Source organism: Engystomops pustulosus, chromosome 4 (genome assembly GCF_040894005.1).
Source record: "Engystomops pustulosus chromosome 4, aEngPut4.maternal, whole genome shotgun sequence".
Taxonomy (NCBI): domain Eukaryota; kingdom Metazoa; phylum Chordata; class Amphibia; order Anura; family Leptodactylidae; genus Engystomops; species Engystomops pustulosus.
In genome coordinates this window covers 204,313,154-204,334,562 of record NC_092414.1, presented here as the reverse complement: position 1 = coordinate 204,334,562, position 21,409 = coordinate 204,313,154, and the positions used below count along the sequence as shown (strand labels likewise).

At 45.3% G+C, this 21,409-nt stretch overlaps 2 protein-coding genes across 4 annotated transcripts; one reads left to right on the top strand and one right to left on the bottom strand.

Moving 5' to 3' along the window:
• Positions 1 to 277: 277 nt before the first annotated feature.
• On the top strand, positions 278 to 11,399 carry KRI1 (KRI1 homolog). Of its 2 annotated transcripts, none has more exons than XM_072149505.1 (19): positions 278 to 436; positions 1,081 to 1,151; positions 1,332 to 1,431; positions 2,054 to 2,156; positions 2,238 to 2,292; positions 2,571 to 2,620; positions 2,819 to 2,918; positions 3,213 to 3,290; positions 3,385 to 3,509; positions 3,590 to 3,710; positions 3,819 to 3,914; positions 5,313 to 5,483; positions 5,659 to 5,734; positions 7,332 to 7,453; positions 7,603 to 7,753; positions 8,200 to 8,330; positions 8,412 to 8,476; positions 9,725 to 9,820; positions 10,373 to 11,399. In XM_072149505.1, exons 1-19 carry the CDS (start codon positions 361 to 363, stop codon positions 11,037 to 11,039), a joined length of 2,454 nt encoding a protein of 817 aa, XP_072005606.1. In that variant the 5' UTR covers positions 278 to 360; the 3' UTR covers positions 11,040 to 11,399. The 2 variants fall into 2 exon arrangements, with proteins under 2 accessions (XP_072005606.1, XP_072005607.1); XM_072149506.1 differs by lacking the exon at positions 278 to 436 and adding an exon at positions 489 to 588.
• ATG4D (autophagy related 4D cysteine peptidase) lies at positions 11,065 to 21,361 on the bottom strand. 2 transcript variants are annotated; one of them, XM_072149508.1, is made up of 11 exons: positions 21,167 to 21,361; positions 20,013 to 20,244; positions 19,779 to 19,862; positions 19,516 to 19,689; positions 16,644 to 16,959; positions 15,756 to 15,820; positions 15,560 to 15,681; positions 15,372 to 15,450; positions 15,177 to 15,253; positions 13,875 to 13,994; positions 11,065 to 13,742 (listed from the first exon to the last, which is right to left on the bottom strand). In XM_072149508.1, exons 2-11 carry the CDS (start codon positions 20,194 to 20,196, stop codon positions 13,566 to 13,568), a joined length of 1,398 nt encoding a protein of 465 aa, XP_072005609.1. In that variant the 5' UTR covers positions 20,197 to 20,244; positions 21,167 to 21,361; the 3' UTR covers positions 11,065 to 13,565. The 2 variants fall into 2 exon arrangements, with proteins under 2 accessions (XP_072005609.1, XP_072005608.1); XM_072149507.1 differs by having other exon boundaries at positions 21,194 to 21,361.
• Positions 21,362 to 21,409: the final 48 nt, after the last annotated feature.

The following is a 21,409-nucleotide window of genomic DNA, read 5'->3' as shown; positions in this document are numbered from 1 at the left end:
TACCTGAACCTACCACTAGAGGGTGCTCCTCGCATACGGATATATGTACGCGTACAATGACACCTCTATTGCTTTTATGCGCCTAATGGTCTCGTCATAAATTGAGATTGTGGCGAGATCCTCTGCAGACTACAGGACACTGCGCTCCCTTAACCATTGTGACAGGACGTCCGGGGAACGTGGGATGTCCCTTTAAAGAAAACCAGCTGCATCTAGCCACGCCCTCCCCAGAGACGATTGGTTGCGAAACGTTGGAATACAAGACGCTAGTTCCGGGTTGGCTGCCGTCGCCATTGGAATGCATGACGTAATGAAGTGGGCGTGTTCTATTCGGCAACGTGTTTCCTGCTCCGGCACAGCATGGCCGAACTGAGCATTAACCACAAGTTCGCCGAGCGCTACAATCGGTACCGGGAGAAGGAGGAGCTTCAGAGGCGTAAGTGGCCGGTACTGGTACTACAACCCCGCAGTGTGATGCATCGTCTCGTCTGGGGAGATGGCTGCGACTTGTAGTTCTCTCTTTCCAGCCTGAAATGATGTGTGGCATGCTGGGAATTGTAGCTCACCACCTGGGATATTATGCAACTGGTAGGGCAGATCAGGCTCTGGTGTCAGGCAAGATGCATCCTGTTCTACCCTGCTGCCCCAGCTACAGCCCGTCAGTTCTACCCGGCCCCCCGACAGTTCTACCCTGCCCCGCCCCCCCCCGACAGTCCTACCCTGGGCCTGCCCCCCCCCCCCCCCCCCCCGACAGTCCTACCCTGGGCCTGCCCCGGCCCCCCCCCCCCGACAGTCCTACCCTGGGCCTGCCCCGGCCCCCCCCCCCCCCCGACAGTCCTACCCTGGGCCTGCCCCGGCCCCCCCGACAGTCCTACCCTGGGCCTGCCCCGGCCCCCCCGACAGGCCTGCCCCGGCCCCAGATGGAATCCCCCACCTCCACGTTATAGCTCACACCACCTACAGATGTTCTCCAGGCATACCCTATGACGGGCAATAACTGCAGGCCCCTAGCCAGCCGCTGGTGCCCCCAATATTCTCATCAGGGGCCGTCACCTTATCCTCCCTTTGTGTCTTGTACAGTGAAGGATCGTTATGGCGACGAGCAAATAAATGACAGCGAGTCTTCCAGCTCGGAGAGTGAAGATGACCTGGTGAGTGCTGAGCAATGTCTGCTGTCACCTGCTACAGGGAACCTGTCAGCAAGAAGGCCAGCGACCATTGATCTGAGCACTAGAGGCTGGTGAATCCATCAGCCTCTATCTATAGATGACCTGTGTCCCGGCTGTCCTTGCGCCGGCCTCTACATGATAAATTGTCTCCATGTTCTGTAGGAGATCGTCGTGGACAAAGACTTCTATCGCACTCTGTCCCTCCTCAAAAAGAAAGACCCCGTTATCTACAAGAAGGATGTCATATTCTACAAGGAACCTGGTAAGAATCTGTCTGGACTAGTCCCGCTTTCCTTTCAACCCCGCGCTCCCCCCCTCTGTCTCTCTTGCGATCTCTAGCCCCCCCCCCCCTCTGTCTCTCTTGCGCTCTCTAGCCCCCCCCTCTGTCTCTCTTGCGCTCTCTAGCCCCCCCCCTTCTGTCTCTCTTGCGCTCTCTAGCCCCCCCCCCCACTGTCTCTCTTGCGCTCTCTAGCCCCCCCCTCTGTCTCTCTTGCGCTCTCTAGCCCCCCCCCTCTGTCTCTCTTGCGCTCTCTAGCCCCCCCCTCTGTCTCTCTTGCGCTCTCTAGCCCCCAACCTCTGTCTCTCTTGCGCTCTCTAGCCCCCAACCTCTGTCTCTCTTGCGCTCTCTAGCCCCCCCTCTGTCTCTCTTGCGCTCTCTAGCCCCCAACCTCTGTCTCTCTTGCGCTCTCTAGCCCCCCCTCTGTCTCTCTTGCGCTCTCTAGCCCCCCCCCCCCTCTGTCTCTCTTGCGCTCTCTAGCCCCCAACCTCTGTCTCTCTTGCGCTCTCTAGCCCCCCACCCCCCCCCTCTGTCTCTCTTGCGCTCTCTCGTCCCCCCTTCTCCCCCTCCTCTCCTCCCTGTGTAATTCCTGGGTTTTGCTCCTCAGATGATGATGATGATGATCCTGCTCCCGGCCAGAGTAAAGCGCCTAAGGAGAAGCCGATGTACCTGAAGGACTATGAGCGGAAAGTCATCCTGGAGAAGGAGGGGTGAGGACATGTTCCGGACCTTGGGTTACAGCACGTGATGTGTTCCGGGTCACTCACCTCGCTTTATGTTCTCTCCTGTAGTAAATACGAGGATGAGGAAAACTCTGATGGAGAGGAGGAGATTATACAGAATGAGGTAGGGAGGTGTCCAGCATGGTGGTCATCCATGTCACCTGGTCCACACACCGGGGACCACGCCTCAGTGGGTCTCCAGCACCGGCCCAATGGAAGGGGATTATACAAAACACATGGAGACAGCACCACTCTGGGCCTCAGGTTGTGCATGGTACTACAACTTCATTGAGTTGCACTGCCGGACACAGCGTGGTGTTGTAGTGGGAAGAAAGCGGCCATATATTTATGTTCTGGTCGTCCTCCTTTGAATTTAATGCAAACTAACTTTCTGTTTTTCAGAGAGCTCAGTCCCCAACGTATATGGATGAACAGCGACAGATCCGAGAAAGGTAAGATATACATATATATGTATTAGTCTGCTCCTACCATACAGGGTGAGATGGACAGGAGGGAGGAGCTATGTGACATGGAATATGCTCCTCCCACTACAGAGTGACACAGGAGGGAGGAGCAATGTGACATAAACTTGCTCCTCCCACCATAGGGAGACCAACTAATGACAATTTTTTTCCCCTATGATACTGCAGTTTCCGTAAATTTGTAGAGGACAGTGACGATGATAAAGAGGAGGAGGAAGGGACAACAGCAAATCTGTTAACAAAACGTATGAAAACCGAAAAAGAACAAGTAAGTGTGAAGCCGATCGCTTTCCAGGGGATTTATTCTTGAAGGGGGAGGGGTACAACCTAATATGCAAATATTCATCAAGTTGTTTGTTTAGTTTTTTTCACTTCTGGCCACTAGGGGGCTCCAATAGGATTCCTCTATGTCAACTGTCTAGGGCAGGACTACAGATCTTAAGATCTTTGTTGTCAGGGGGGAGGGGGATGTTGGGAATTGTAGCGTTGCACTAGATGGAGACCCCCGCTTTAGTCAGGGGTGGGTTATACACGTGTGACACTTCTCATGATTGTCTCGCAGGAGAAGGAGGAAGAGGAATACATTGCTTGGCTCAAAGGACAGAAGGACGTAGAAGACAAGGATGAAGTGAAGGAGATGGTGAGTACAGAGGAGCCCCCCATGTTACCCCCGGGCTCCTCCCTACATCCCGGCATAGGGGGGAGTTACTGGTTCTGGTGCTTTGTCTGCACAGAGTTATCTGAAGCAATACTGGACCGATCCGAAACTAGACGAAGGGGAGCGATTCCTGAGGGATTATTTTCTGAACAAGGCCTACAAGGAGTCCGATGATGAGGAGGAGGAGGATGATGAAGAATGGTGAGTTCTAGGGGTGTATGTACAGGAGCAGGAGAGGACAAGTGCTCAGATGTTCATGATGTTCTCATCTCGTCCTCCAGCCCCCCGGCCCTGGAAGAAGCTCCCAATGTGTCAGACTCAGATGGGGAAGAGTTCCTACAGAAACAGTCAGATTTTGAGAGAAAGTTCAATTTTAGGTTTGAGGAACCGGATTCTGATTTGGTGAGTGGTCACTGTGAATTCTGTTGTTTGCCCGTGAAAGACGTCAGTCCTGATTGTGTATGTTATATAAGGTTATTATCAATGGTCTTCAATGTTTTCTGTATCCAGGTTAAAACTTTCCCCAGAACCATCGCAAACTCGGTGAGGAGGAAAGACGATCGGAGGAAGAGGAAAAGAGAAGAGCTCAAGGAGAGAAAGCAGAAGGTGAGAGACAGCACATAGATGCTTTCCTGTACAAATCTATATGTACTATAATACTGCCCCCTATGTACAGGAATATAACTACTATTATACTGCCCCCTATGTACAGGAATGTAACTACTATTATACTGCCCCCTATGTACAGGAATGTAACTACTATAATACAGCTCCTATGTACAGGAATATAACTACTATTATACTGCCCCCTATGTACAGGAATATAACTACTATTATACTGCCCCCTATGTACAGGAATATAACTACTATAATACTGCCCCCTATGTACAGGAATATAACTACTATAATACTGCCCCCCTATGTACAGGAATATAACTACTATAATACTGCCCCTATGTATAGGAATATAACTACTATAATACTGCCCCTATGTACAAGAATATAACTACTATAATACTGCCCCCTATGTACAGGAATATAACTACTATAATACTGCCCCCTATGTACAAGAATATAACTACTATAATACTGCCTCCTGTGTACAAGAATAGAGCTACTATTATACTGCCCCCATGTACAAGAATATAACTACTATAATACTGCCCCCTATGTACAAGAATATAACTACTATAATACTGCCCCCTATGTACAAGAATATAACTACTATAATACTGCCCCCTATGTACAGGAATATAACTACTATAATACTGCCCCCTATGTACAAGAATATAACTACTATAATACTGCCCCCTATGTACAAGAATATCACCACTATAATACTGCCCCCTATGTACAGGAATATAACTACTATAATACTGCCCCCTATGTACAAGGATATAACTACTATAATACTGCCCCCTATGTACAAGGATATAACTACTATAATACTGCCCCCTATGTACAAGGATATAACTACTATAATACTGCCCCCTATGTACAAGGATATAACTACTATAATACTGCCCCCTATGTACAAGGATATAACTACTATAATACTGCCCCCTATGTACAAGGATATAACTACTATAATACTGCCCCCTATGTACAAGGATATAACTACTATAATACTGCCCCCTATGTACAAGAATATAACTACTATAATACTGCCCCCTATGTACAAGAATATAACTACTATAATACTGCCCCCTATGTACAAGAATATAACTACTATAATACTGCCCCCTATGTACAAGAATATAACTACTATAATACTGCCCCCTATGTACAAGAATATAACTACTATAATACTGCCCCCTATGTACAAGAATATAACTACTATAATGCTGCCCCCTATGTACAAGAATATAACTACTATAATACTGCCCCCTATGTACAAGAATATAACTACTATAATACTGCCCCTATGTACAAGAATATAACTACTATAATACTGCTCCCTATGTACAAGAATATAACTACTATCATCGTCTGTTCTGATTACAGGAAAAAGAGAAGAAACAAGAAGAGCTGAAACAGTTGAAAAACCTGAAGCGTAAAGAGTTGCAGGAGAAGCTGCAGAAGTTGCGTGGATTGTTAGGGGAGCAGGATTTAGGAGTGACGGAGGACGACCTGCTGGAAGATTTTGACCCTGACAAATATGATAAGGTCATGCAGGTAAGTGATCAGTGCCGGAGAGTTATTACTGTACATACAAGATGCATATTAGTCCTGAAACCAGAGGAGCTTGCACTCTAATGTATTACCCACAAAGCATAGGCAGTCACACAGGCGGAGGGGTGTAGACCATCATGTTACTGTTGACCAATCTTTGAACCATTCTACTTGACAGAAATGTTTTGGTGACAATTTCTATGGTGTAGAGGAGCAGCAGAAGCCACAGTTTGAAGATGACGAAGTGCTAGAAGGTAATAACCAAGTATCACTATCTTATATTAGATATCTGAGTTACATCCTGTATTATACCCCAGAGCTGCACTCACTATTCTGCTGCTGGTGCAGTCACTGTGTACATACATGACATTACTTATCCTGTACTGATCCTGAGTTACATCCTGTATTATACTCCAGAGCTGCACTCACTATTCTGCTGCTGGTGCAGTCACTGTGTACATACATGACATTACTTATCCTGTACTGATCCTGAGTTACATCCTGTATTATACACCAGAGCTGCACTCACTATTCTGCTGCTGGTGCAGTCACTGTGTACGTACATGACATTACTTATCCTGTACTGATCCTGAGTTACATCCTGTATTATACCCCAGAGCTGCACTCACTATTCTGCTGCTGGTGCAGTCACTGTGTACGTACATGACATTACTGATCCTGTACTGATCCTGAGTTACATCCTGGATTATACCCCAGAGGTGCACTCACTATTCTGCTGCTGGTGCAGTCACTGTGTACATACATGACATTACTTATCCTGTACTGATCCTGAGTTACATCCTGTATTATACCCCAGAGCTGCACTCACTATTCTGTTGCTGGTGCAGTCACTGTGTACATACATGACATTACTTATCCTGTACTGATCCTGAGTTACATCCTGTATTATACCCCAGAGCTGCACTCACTATTCTGCTGCTGGTGCAGTCACTGTGTACATACATGACATTACTTATCCTGTACTGATCCTGAGTTACATCCTGTATTATACCCCAGAGCTGCACTCACTATTCTGGTGCTGGTGCAGTCACTGTGTACATACATGACATTATTTATCCTGTACTGATCCTGAGTTACATCCTGTATTATACTCCAGAGCTGCACTCACTATTCTGCTGCTGCAGTCACTGTGTACATACATGACATTACTTATCCTGTACTGATCCTGAGTTACATCATGTATTATACCCCAGAGCTGCACTCACTATTCTGCTGCTGGTGCAGTCACTGTGTACATACATGACATTATTTATCCTGTACTGATCCTGAGTTACATCCTGTATTATACTCCAGAGCTGCACTCACTATTCTGCTGCTGGTGCAGTCACTGTGTACGTACATGACATTACTTATCCTGTACTGATCCTGAGTTACATCCTGTATTATACCCCAGAGCTGCACTCACTATTCTGCTGCTGGTGCAGTCACTGTGTACATACATGACATTACTTATCCTGTACTGATCCTGAGTTACATCCTGTATTATACTCCAGAGCTGCACTCACTATTCTGCTGCTGGTGCAGTCACTGTGTACATACATGACATTACTTATCCTGTACTGATCCTGAGTTACATCCTGTATTATACTCCAGAGCTGCACTCACTATTCTGCTGCTGGTGCAGTCACTGTGTACATACATGACATTACTTATCCTGTACTGATCCTGAGTTACATCCTGTATTATACTCCAGAGCTGCACTCACTATTCTGCTGCTGGTGCAGTCACTGTGTACATACATGACATTACTTATCCTTCATGCTGACAATGTTATTTAACCCTCTGTATTCCATTGTATTTAGTATGTTGCTATTAATGTCTCTTTACCAGGGGACTGGAATTGGGATAACTGGACTGGTGAGGAGCAACAAGAGGATGTCGAGAATATGGAAGTAGAAGAGAGAGAGGAAGAGGAGGATTTTGCACCTCATTGCGATGACCCAAATTTTGTGGTAAGGCTTCTATCCTTCCTCCGTCAGGCTTATATACGGTTGCTGTATTACATGGGCACTGCTACCTGTAATAGTGACCATCATGTAAGAGACTAGATCTGGCGTTGATTGATGAGGTCTTACTAGGGGTCATCTCTCTTTGCTTTCAGATGGATGCAGAGTATGACCCCCAGGCTGCTCCTGCCCTGTCTCGTAAAGAGAGGAAGAAAAAGCGTCTGGAGCGGGAGAAGAACGCCAAGAAGAAGAAGAAGTCCAAATTTGCGGAAGTTGTAAGCAAACAGAAGCCGGTATTTGACCCAGGTAAATGTCCATCCTTGTAGGGCATTGATCCGTGGGGGATGATAACATGAAGAAAAGTTCCTGCATTTGGGGTGGGGGGGATAGTAGACGGCTGTGATTGATGATGATGACTTGAAGAAAGGTTACTGTATCCCTTTGCTAAGGTCAATGGAGATTGTGAGGAGCAGGGATGATAGTTGGAGACCCTGATATTCTCCAGAAAAGTTCTGGGGTCCATGGAGGGTTGTACGGGGGAGAGATGATAGTGACAGCTTGTGATTTGTAAGATGGGGGGTTGGGGGGGTATGCAGTAACATTTGTGATGGGTAAGAGAAGGGAGGATGTGGAGTAACCTACCCTCACCTGGGGCTTGTCATTGTCCCGTCTTCCCGTGGGGTCACTATAAGTTGTAACCCTGATTATTGGAGACCATGGAGAGACCGGCACGCTGTCCGTATTATCTACAGGTGATAGAAGCTTCCAGGAGTACCTGGAGGAGTATTACAAGCTGGATTACGAGGATATGGTGGATGATCTTCCGTGTCGATTCAAGTACCGGCAGGTGGTGCCCTGTGACTTCGGACTCTCCACAGAAGAGGTAAGTTGTGCCATCTGGGGGGACAGGTTCTGACCCGACTGGTGATGAGAGGATTCGGCTTATACTCGTCTCTTCCTGCAGATCCTGGTAGCGGATGATAAAGACTTGAACAGATGGTGCTCCCTGCGGAAAACCTGCATGTACAGGTGAGGGCCCGATCCAGGGACGTTCTAGGCCAATCCCAAATACATCATCATTCAGCATCCGAAGGTCCTGTCCTGCTCTGGCTTAGGGGCTGATTTACTGATGACTTCTAACACCACCTTCTGCTTTGGATTTTGTCCTCCTTGTAGCCTCCCGTGTCCTGCTCCAATCCCTTATCCTGAGGTCAGCCGAGTCAACTCAGTTCTGCCACATTATTCCCCCTTTCCCACAGAATTAAGACGTACATTTGCTAAAGAGAATTCCTGAGGAAGGGGTGAATTAGCGGCTGGCTGAAGAGAAATCTGCTCAGACTTTGCACGTTCTTTCTAGTGCAAACTGCTTGCAACGGTATTTCAGAAGTGTCCGTCCCACATACGTGTCGTACGCGGCCCTTTTGCGGCGTGGCTACACTAGTCGTCATGCGACGTGTATTTCTGCACTTGAAGGGAGTGTTTCGGTGCTCAGTGCACTAGATTTAACAGGCAAAGTCTGACAGAAGTGTGTCTCCTGTTAAAGGTGCACCAAAAAAAAAAAAAAAGTGGTGCAGTCTGTCTGAGCACTGCAGGGGGCGCCAGATTCAAGAAGAATCTGCAGCCCTCTGCACACGGCAAGAAGATATGCTCAGTTAGGGTGGGTAAGTTTAAGAAGCTCAGTTTATGTAAGAACATTTCGGAGGATTTTAAGGAATTCTGGAAGGGGGTGACCGTTTCAGCCAATATATGGACTGCTTGGACCATAGGAAGCCACCGATTGGCTGAAATGTGTCCTGGCACCCCTAGCACGTCCAGGTCGTCGGTGCTGAAATACTCAGGATTTGTGGAAAATTCCTCTAAGTTTGGATACTGTGACGGTGGAAACGTGGCTCAAATCTCACGTGGATCGGTTACATTGTGACGAACACTCTGCCATTTGGATTACGTCAAAACATATTTGCAGCCAATGAATGGACACGATTGATGATTCCATTCACTAACTGCAAACAGAGATCTTACAAATGGGAGGATTTGAACTACAAACTTCTCTGTGAGTCTGGATTACGGACTGAGCTGAGAGTTTGTTACAGTTATATCTACACGCCGCAGTTTGAAAGTCTGTTACAATGTATCGGAGCAAGAGAACATCTCCATGCGCCTTGCAGCAAACCCTCAGCTGTGAGAAGCGATTGTCATGTATGGGTTTTTTGTTTTTTTTCAGCCTCGTTGACAGTAAGCGGAGATATTAACATCAAGACAATAACTTCTGTGTTACAGATCTGACAAAGAGGATATTAAAGATCAAACCATCTACAGCCACAAGGGACAGAACACCTGGAAGAAGATGCAGATCCTCAAGTCTCTGGCTCAGAGGTGAGCCCCTCTTATTCCGTTTACCCTGTCCCTATATTTTACCTAAAATCCCTGCTTGTTAGAGGAGTCTCCTGCTCAGAAATGATCACCTACAATCTAAGGAGGACCCTGCTAGCAAGTATTGTGTTTCCCTACAGTGCCCCCACAGGGGAAGTGGAGAATTACACAATGTCCATTCACGTCTGAGTAAAGCGGGACGGATCCTCCAGAGCAAGAGCTAATGATGACGCTTTATTAAAGGGGTTGTCCCATGATATTGTGGGGGAAGTTCATACTGTGAATGATGCAGGGGTGACATCACTCTATTACCTTCTATGTGGCTTTGTGACCTCCATGGCAGTCACATGTACACTACGACTTAAAGGACATCTACCACCAGGATGAAAGACTGTATGCAAATTAGCCTGAGGGGCTCCAGGCTCCATTAACACCTATGGAGCCTTGAGCTCCTCAGGCTCATTTGCATACAGAGCTTCATCCTGGTGGATTGAAGGATAACAACCATTTTACCTTGCCTATACCATCCCTTTAATATTCTTAATCTCCCTTCAGCAATGACGACTCTGAAGAGCCAACGACTTCCAAAGCGAAACTTGGAAAGAAGGGACGCAACAAGTTAAAGAGGCGGGCCGTGGCGGAGACCGAGGACTCTGCGTCCACTACCGTGTCATCGCCCCCGCCAGCTACGGAAGAAACCGTCCCCGAGAACACGACTGTGATAGCGGAGCCAGCGCCCGAGGAGGCCCCGGCGGATGCCACTCCACCAGCAAAGAAGCACAAGAAACAAGACTCTGCTGCCAAGACCGCGGAGACCGAAGAGAAGGCGGACGCCACTCCACCAGCAAAGAAGCACAAGAAACAAGACTCTGCTGCCAAGACCGCGGAGACCGAAGAGAAGGCGGACGCCACTCCACCAGCAAAGAAGCACAAGAAAACAGACTCTGCTGCCAAGACCGCGGAGACCGAAGAGAAGGCGGACGACGTCGTCCCCAAAGAAAAGCGGAAGAAACCCAAAAAGAAGGGCGGGCTTCTGGCTGACAAATTGGAAGTGGGCGGGCAAGAGTTCAGCGGGAAACGGCTGCAGGCGTACGGCCTGAACCCCAGGAAGCTCAAGTTCAAGCAGCTCGAGAAGCAGAAGCAAGAGAAGAAGAAAAAGAAGAAGAACAAGAAGAAGAACAAGAAGAGCGGGGGAGGAGCCAAGGCGGAGTCATCTGCGTGACACACAGAAGAAATGTTTTTTAAAATTTTCAATAAAAAACAAACAAACAAACTTTATTTCTCCGGATAAAGTGATATCCACAATCTACAGATTCCAGTTTTTACAATGACTTGTCACAGGCTGGATCTCTAGAGGGGGTGCACTACTACTTTGTCATCACAAGGGGTCGCTCTGCTCTCCTGACACGTCTGTTCTCCTCTGTTACTCCTCCTGGAAATGTAACTACATTAACAACTGTGTGCAAATTCCTTTAATCGATGTCGACCATAGCAGATCTGACGGGATTGGGGAGACCCGGTTATATACAGACAGTCCCCGGGTTATGTACAAGATTTGTACTTAAGATGAATTTGTATGCAAGTCGAAAATGTACATTTTATAATTGTAGCTCAAAACAATTTAATTTTTTTTTCGTTGTCCCAGTGACATTTGGATCCTTAACCTTGTTGTTGTTGTAATGGGCACAAGGATTATCAATAAAGCTTCATTACACACACTTTACAGCTGATCATTGCAGCTCGAGACTAAAATAAAGCACTTGGAGAGCTTCACTGGAGGTCACAGTGGCCAGAGAGGTCTGTCTGTAACTAGGGGGTCGTCTGTCCTTAAGTAGGGGACTGCCTGTACATTTCCAGGAGGAATAACTGAGGGGCTGCACAATATAATGTTCAGGGGAGCAGGCAGCCCCTCATAAAGGGGTCATCCAGTATTAGAGAATTTTAGGATACATGGCTGAGAGTAGTGTATAGATAAAGATTCCATACTCTCCTTCTGATGAGGGCGGTAGTAGACATGCGCGGAGCCTCTAACTAGTGGCAGCATGGCTGAACAGGAGACCCGGAGAGGGAGAGTATGGGCTATTCTTTATTTTAACCTATATAATGTAGAATTTTCTAATCCCGGACAACCCCTTTAAGCTTGACCCATAAATGCCCCGATATAGAGACCTTTATTTGGTGTCACTCTCTTTAAAACAAACATGGACAGACACATACAGTGTATTTTCCTAGAAAGAACATCCCCCTTAATCTTCAGCCACACAAGACGTTGGACCCAGGGCTGGACCAATTCTTGCCGTGGCTGATCACATACAGGATCGGGCCAGGTGTTACATGATGGTGTCTGTGTCCATAACTTATTATATGGGTCACATAAGGCCCCATTATTATTGGGGTTTTCTAGCTGCCTGGTTCATGTCCACCAGTGTATTGTTAAAGGGGTATTCCCATTTCGGCAAATTAATGTTATTGTTTATATAATAAAAAAGTTATGCAATTTTGCAATATACTATGTTTCGATTCTTCGCTGTTCTCTAGATCTCTGCTTGCTGTCGTTCTATAGGAATCTTCTATGTTTATTTCCAGTGGACAGAAATCTGACCATGGTCATGTTATGCCACACAGGTGCACGGCTCGGTAGTATCACAGTAATCAGAGCTGTGAATTATAACGAGCTGTGTGACCAGGGTCAGATTTCTATTCAATTGAAGTAAACATAGGAGCTTTCTATAGAATGACAGCAAGCAGAGATCTGTGAGGAATTGATACAGAAAGTATATTGCAAAATTGTATAACCTTTCAATACACAAACAATTACCTTTTATTTGCTGAAATGGGAACACCCCTTTAAGCTTAACACGAGGGTCCTAATGCCCCCCTCACCCTGTACTGCTGGCAGCTCACACATATAGTACAGGGTTACCCCAGAAACTGAACTAATCTATAAAACCTATTGAACGGAAACCCTATAAATTAAAAGGAGTTAAAGGAGACGAACAAAAAAAACTGCCTTAAAGGGAATGTTAGAGGGAGTGTTAGGTATTGTACCTGGACATCTGTGTAGCAGCAGGACTGTGATACATGGATTTATATTCTAGGATTGTAGCTTTTCCCAAGTGCTCTGGGAGGGTGGGTGGGATATCCTCACACTGCTGTGCTCTCTGCCTTGAGATGCTCCGCAGTCTAGTTGAATGCTACAGTAGTCATGCAAAGAGGAAGGGCTGTGGAGTTGTTCAGTGCACAGAACTAAGAGCACAGCAGTGTGAGAACACCCCCCCCCCCCAGTCCTGATGACATAGTATACAGCACCTGCTCACACATTCCCTTTAACACAGTAACAGTGCAGGGGTCATGTGGGATACTGCACCTCAGCACCACACATGAGAATATGGTTGGCCTGCAATACCACCTACCGCCCATTTGGAGGAGTGGCGCTGGTTCCAGTTTGTATAAAGCAGGAGGTCTCTGGCTGCAGGAGACTTTGGGATTGTCACCCCTTCCTTATGGCTGCTGGCTGTCAGTGAATGGAGTATACATTCCTTAGAAGATAAAACCTGATTGGCTAGAGCTAGCCTTGGACTTGTGCGATGATGCGTGTTAGCCATGGTCAGGTGACAGTCCACAGCCAGTCATATTTCAGCACACGACTAGGCGGAGCGGCGGTCCGCACAGCGATTGAACACACAAGTTTAAAAGGATCAGTGTAACAGCAGAAATCGGGGGGCACCCGGTCATGAAGGCCCCCAGGTTATAAGAACTCAAACTCATCTGAACTGGGTCTCTTAGCCATGGTCCCTCTCTTGCGATGAGCGAAAGCGTAGGAGGTGGAGAGCGGCGGCACCTCGGGCACGTGGAATTCCTGAGCTTGGCCTTCGGAGACGCTGAACACCGGATATTTCTCCTCCCCGGATGGAGAACTCAGCACCTAGAAGAGAGAACACTGGGCGGGTCAGTACCAGGAACCATAGAGGACCTCATCCAGCCTTCCCTGGACCTCCTGTAATGGGAAGCAATAAGGGAATCTCCCATCATCCCACAAGCCAGCGCCATCCTGTACCTTCATCAGATGGTCACAAAGAGCCCCAAAATCTTCTCGATTCCTGGCGTAAAAAGCAATAGTGCAACTGGGATCCATCTTAACGATAGACATCTTACGTGGAGCATTACAGTGATAGGTCTGCGGAGAAGATAACATGCAAGTATGAATACAAGTATATACACATGACCCCTGCTAACCCATGCTACATCCTGTATTATACCCCAGAGCTGCACTCACTACTCTGCTGCTGGTGTAGTCACTGTGTACATACATGACATTACTTATCCTGTACTGATCCTGAGTTACATCCTGTATTATACCCCAGAGCTGCACTCACTATTCTGCTGCTGGTGCAGTCACTGTGTACATACATGACATTACTTATCCTGTACTGATCCTGAGTTACATCCTGTATTATACCCCAGAGCTGCACTCACTACTCTGCTGCTGGTGTAGTCACTGTGTACATACATGACATTACTTATCCTGTACTGATCCTGAGTTACATCCTGTATTATACCCCAGAGCTGCACTCACTATTCTGCTGCTGGTGCAGTCACTGTGTACATACATGACATTACTTATCCTGTACTGATCCTGAGTTACATCCTGTATTATACCCCAGAGCTGCACTCACTATTCTGCTGCTGGTGCAGTCACTGTGTACATACATGACATTACTTATCCTGTACTGATCCTGAGTTACATCCTGTATTATACCCAGAGCTGCACTCACTATTCTGCTGCTGGTGCAGTCACTGGGCACATACATGACATTACTTATCCTGTACTGATCCTGAGTTACATCCTGTATTATACTCCAGAGCTGCACTCACTATTCTGCTGCTGGTGCAGTCACTGTGTACATACATGGCATTACTTATCCTGCACTGATCCTGAGTTACATCCTGTATTATACCCCAGAGCTGCACTCACTATTCTGCTGCTGGTGCAGTCACTGTGTACATACATGGCATTACTTATCCTGCACTGATCCTGAGTTACATCCTGTATTATACTCCAGAGCTGCACTCACTATTCTGCTGCTGGTGCAGTCACTGTGTACATACATGACATTACTTATCCTGTACTGATCCTGAGTTACATCCTGTATTATACTCCACAGCTGCACTCACTATTCTGCTGCTGGTGCAGTCACTGTGTACATACATGACATTACTTATCCTGTACTGATCCTGAGTTACATCCTGTATTATACTCCACAGCTGCACTCACTATTCTGCTGCTGGTGCAGTCACTGTGTATTGTCGTGTATGTACATGTCTGGTGGATACACATCTTGCTGTAGGTTATACTCACATCTAGCGGGAAGTCCTCAGCGCTGGTGTCTATGTAGCTCTGGCAGTAGTGTGGATCCAGGTATAACAGGTGGTTTTCTAATAAAACAGGGACATTAAGTTTCCAGATATAATATAACTTCTGCTGATGGCCCCGTATTAGAGGGGGATACCATGTTCAGGGGGGGGTAATGGGGTACAGAACATATGTACAAACCTTGATAACCAATGAAGTACAGTGAATGTTTGGGTTTTCCTCCTATAATGCCCAGACATGACGGCATCTGGAGGAGCTCCTGGAAGTGAGGAGGAGATCATCAGGCTGAACATCCCAACACCTTCAACCTTATACCACACTCTAGTTACACCCAAAGCTGCACCTATAATTCTCTCTATTAGTGTTACCTTGATGCACTGTTTATATACTGGGTTGAAGGACTCTCCCCCGAGTCGTACAGGTACGAGGATGATGACGGCTCTTCCTGGAGGACCTGTATCCAGCAGCTGCTCCACGTCTGCCTTGTACACTGCACATATATAAAAGGGTTAATGAGAGCACCTATTGTAGTGCTCAGTCCTGATCCCTGCCGCCCCCACCTACCTGTACAGTCCTGAGACACGTACACAGTCAGCTCCGGGACCTGAGGAGACGTCTCCAGTGCTTTCCTAAGGGCAAGATAAAGTCAGAGAGGAGTCATCTTAAAGGGATGTTCTAGCTCTTCCCAGACCGGTGAAGTCACATACATTCATCACATGGCCTGCTTACTACTCACTCTACATCAAAAGAGAAGGCATGAGCTGCAATACTGAGCATTGCCACAATACAACAAACAGCAGTTTTTCAAAATGGCACTTTTTTGCCAGTTTGAAAAACATAAAAAAAAAAAAAAAAAAAAAAAAAAAATCTATAAAAAGTGATCAAAAGGTCGGTAGCATTGAAAACGTAGCAAAAAAGCCATTGAAAAAGTTGCAAAAAATGACACCACCCACAGCTCTGTCGTACACAGAAGTATAAAAAAAGTTTTTAGCGCCAGAAGATGGCAAAATAGAAAAAAAAAATTCTACACAAGTTTTTTTAATTTTTGTAAATGTATGAAAACATTATAAAACTTATATAAATGTGGTATCCCTGTAATCGCACCGACCCAAAGAATAAAGTAGACGCGTCATTTGGGGCGCAGAGTGAAAGGCGTAAAATCAAAGCCCACAAGAAAACGTCGCAAATGTGTTTTTTCACCATTTTCACTGCATTTGGAATTTTTTCCCGCTTCCCAGTACACGGCATGGAATATTCAATACCATCACTATGAAGTGCAATTTGTCGCCACACAGCTCTTTACGCGTAAAAAAAAAAAAAAAGTTCGAGATTTTTTGATTGTGGGGAGTGAAAAATAAAAATGAAAAAACAAAAAAAGGGCCAGGTCCTTAAAGGGTTAAACATCAAATGTGAAATGTAGCTGCTATCCTGTCAGCAGGATGTCCTCCTCACCTCAAGATGTGAGCCACAATGCTGGGGCCATACCAGTCGCCTGCTTTCTTGCCGAGGCTCCCCCCTAACCTCACCATGTGATGGAGACCAAAGGGGGCATTCGGGTGGTCCGACAGCCATCGCAGGATGTCCCTATGGATAAGCTCCTGGTGAGGATCCTGAACATGTGGTCTGGGAGGACGGGATGTGGAGTGCGAATACAGAGGACCCGAGAGAGAGGCCGCAGAGGATATAGAAGACAAGGAGTTAACGGAGGACGAACAAATGGGCTCCATCTCCACGAGAAGAGTATTCAGTGCTTCCGGCCACGACCAATCTGACGGGCAGAGAGACTGATATCAGTATACAGCACAGAAATATACCAAAATCTTATACATAGGGGGCAGTATTATAGTAGTTATATTCTTGTACATAGGGGGCAGTATTATAGTAGTTATATTCTTGTACATAAGGGGCAGTATTATAGTAGTTATATTCTTGTACATAGGGGGCAGTATTATAGTAGTTATATTCCTGTACATAGGGGGAAGTATTATAGTAGTTATATTCTTGTACATAGGGGGAAGTATTATAGTAGTTATATTCTTGTACATAGGGGACAGTATTATAGTAGTTATATTCTTGTACATAGGGAGTAGTATTATAGTAGTTATATTCCTGTACATAGGGGGCAGTATTATACTAGTTATATTCTTGTACATAGGGAGCAGTATTATAGTAGTTATATTCTTGTACATAGGGAGCAGTATTATAGTAGTTATATTCTTGTACATAGGGAGCAGTATTATAGTAGTTATATTCTTGTACATAGGGGGCAGTATTATAGCAGTTATATTCTTGTACTTAGGTGGCAGTATTATAGTAGTTATATTCTTGTACATAGGGAGCAGTATTATAGTAGTTATATTCTTGTACATAGGGAGCAGTATTATAGTAGTTATATTCTTGTACATAGGGGGCAGTGTTATAGTAGTTATATTCCTGTACATAGGGGGCAGTATTATAGTAGTTATATTCTTGTACATAGGGGGCAGTATTATAGTAGTTATATTCCTGTACATAGGGGACAGTATTATAGTAGTTATATTCCTGTACATAGGGGGCAGTATTATAGTAGTTATATTATTGTACAGAGGGGGCAGTATTATAGTAGTTATATTCTTGTACATAGGGGGCAGTATTATAGTAGTTATATTCTTGTACATAGGGGGCAGTATTATAGTAGTTATATTCTTGTACATAAGGGGCAGTATTATAGTAGTTATATTCTTGTACATAGGGGGCAGTATTATAGTAGTTATATTCCTGTACATAGGGGGAAGTATTATAGTAGTTATATTCTTGTACATAGGGGGAAGTATTATAGTAGTTATATTCTTGTACATAGGGGACAGTATTATAGTAGTTATATTCTTGTACATAGGGAGTAGTATTATAGTAGTTATATTCCTGTACATAGGGGGCAGTATTATACTAGTTATATTCTTGTACATAGGGAGCAGTATTATAGTAGTTATATTCTTGTACATAGGGAGCAGTATTATAGTAGTTATATTCTTGTACATAGGGAGCAGTATTATAGTAGTTATATTCTTGTACATAGGGGGTAGTATTATAGCAGTTATATTCTTGTACTTAGGTGGCAGTATTATAGTAGTTATATTCTTGTACATAGGGAGCAGTATTATAGTAGTTATATTCTTGTACATAGGGAGCAGTATTATAGTAGTTATATTCTTGTACATAGGGGGCAGTGTTATAGTAGTTATATTCCTGTACATAGGGGGCAGTATTATAGTAGTTATATTCTTGTACATAGGGGGCAGTATTATAGTAGTTATATTCCTGTACATAGGGGACAGTATTATAGTAGTTATATTCCTGTACATAGGGGGCAGTATTATAGTAGTTATATTATTGTACAGAGGGGGCAGTATTATAGTAGTTATATTATTGTACAGAGGGGGCAGTATTATAGTAGTTATATTCTTGTACATAGGGGGAAGTATTATAGTAGTTATATTCTTGTACATTGGGGGCAGTATTATAGTAGCTATATTCTTGTACATAGGGGGCAGTATTATAGTAGCTATATTCCTGTACATAGGGGGCAGTATTATAGTAGTTATATTCCTGTACATAGGGGGCAGTATTATAGTAGTTATATTCCTGTACATAGGGGGCAGTATTATAGTAGTTATATTCTTGTACATAGGGGGCAGTGTTATAGTAGTTATATTCCTGTACATAGGAGGCAGTATTATAGTAGTTATATTCCTGTACATAGGGGGCAGTATTATAGTAGTTATATTCCTGTACATAGGGGCAGTATTATAGCAGTTATATTCTTGTACATAGGGGGCAGTATTATAGTAGTTATATTCTTGTACATAGGGGGCAGTATTATAGTAGTTATACTCTTGTACATAGTGGGCAGTATTATAGTAGTTATATTCTTGTGCATAGGGGGCAGTATTATAGTAGTTATATTCTTGTATATAGGGGGCAGTATTATGGTAGTTATATTCTTGTACATAGGGGGGCAGTATTATAGTAGTTATATTATTGTACAGAGGGGGCAGTATTATAGTAGTTATATTATTGTACATAGTGGGCAGTATTATAGTAGTTCTATTCTTGTACATGGGGGGGCAGTATTATAGTAGTTCTATTCCTGTACATAGGGGGCAGTATTATAGTAGTTATATTCTTGTACATAGGAGCAGTATTATAGTAGTTCTATTCTTGTACATGGGGGGCAGTGTTATAGTAGTTATATACTTGTACATAGGAGCAGTATTATAGTAGTTATATTCTTGTACATAGGGGGCAGTATTATAGTAGTTATATTCTTGGCAGTAATAATACTAACCTCTGCAGAGAAGATGCATGAGGAGAGCCTGGGCCAGCATCATCTGGGCGCTCCTGATCATACAGCCCCATCCACAGTCTGTAGTCAGCTGAGTCCCCTCCAGTGCAGGGAAGTCCCGCCTGTAGGTCATCCAAACCCGGGAGACGAAATCCCGCTGAAACCGCTCAATGTCATCTGTGAGCACAGGGGATGCAATAGAGAATTATGAGGGGAGGGGGGAGTATTTTTGGACCAGTCAAGTTAGAACAGTCATCAGGATTCACCTTCGTAGCGGAAGTAGTAGTGTTTCCCCAGCAGATACAAGGGTGAGGTCCTGCTGAAGTGCGTCTTCATCTTCACCGTCCACCCTATCAAACAAAGAAGAAAGTGTCGGTAAGTACTGGTACATCTGCTCCTAGGAAAGCTGGGTGACAAGCAGTATCAATATTCTATGGCCCTGCAAAACTGCATTTCCTCTCAGAGAGTTAGAGCTACAGATACCCCATTGCGGCTCTTACCATATTTGACGCTGTTCCATGCTGTCAGTAGTTTGCTCTTGATTTTATCCACCTCATCCGTGGCCCCATCACGTCCGGCTGCTTGGTACCCCATCTGAGGCGGGTCATGGCGGCCGCCCAAATTCCTGCGCCGCCGACCCTCTGGGCTGCCATACTGCACCGCTGCTGGTGACACCGAATTCATTTATCCAGTCTGTGACGTCAAGAGGGGAAGGGCATGACTGGGGGCACTCTGCGGAGAGAAGGAAAGGGGTTCATGTCACAGATTGTACCGGTTCTTCCTATTTAAAGGGGTGTTCCATCTCATCAATGTCATCACAGTCTGACCCCCTGCCTCTTGCTGATGATGATCAGTAAGGGGGTGGTCACACACACAATAGTGGGGCAGTCTTAAAATACTCCACTAGGGTTTAAAGGGGTTTTCCACCCCCTAGTGGCCACTGCTCTTATCATCAACCGAGCCATTGACTACACAGTGGACAAAGTCAGAAGCACAAAGTCTCCTTCCACTGTGTAGTGGTGGTTCTGGGGTACTGCAGGCTTAAAAACATACACTTCAATGGCAGCTGAGCCTGCAATACCTCAAAACAGCCACTATAATGTGGATGGAGATGCCCAATTCTGCCTCAGCAGTAGAGTGAAGGGCCTGTGAGAGGAGATACGGCATATATGGCATCATTAACACGTGAGGATTCTGTGACATCATTCTCATTTAGAAGCAATTTCAGCCCTAAAGAGAAAAATCCCCTTAAAGGGATGGGGAGATTATATACCGACTGACAGAGGAATATTAAGAAAACACAACGCCTTTAACAACCACCACCTCTCTAGAGCTGAAAGGCTGATGACTAACAGCGGTGACCCCAAAAATTCTCCCTAAATCAGTAACATATTTTATTAAGACCAATGGACAAGAAGCCAATTAAAAGTGGACAGTAGAACACCATCATAAATACCAGTCTAAACATACAAATATCCAGGGGCGTCACCAATGTAAAGACAAAAAGAGAAAAAAATACAAGGACAATTTCATGAAGAGTGACAATCTGATATTACACATTTTCTCCCCCACCCCCCCTGTCATCTATGAGAATGGACTAGTCTACAGGTGACTATACAGACAAGCTAAGCACATACAATACAGGCAGGGTGACCTTTGAACCCAGCACAGCCGATCTTACCTCATCTCATCCCAAAGGGGGGGGAGTCCGCCGGAAATCACATGCCCACAGCAGCCGCTATCGCTTCCCTGCTTAGAGACACCTTAGAGACACTTCCCGGTTGCCGATGACGTCACACGCTTCACGTCGTTGCGTCCCTTCGGAAGCTTGTTTATTAGCGTGGTTTGAATAACTTTATTGACAAAGAGAAAACAGTGACAACAGCAGGACGAGGAG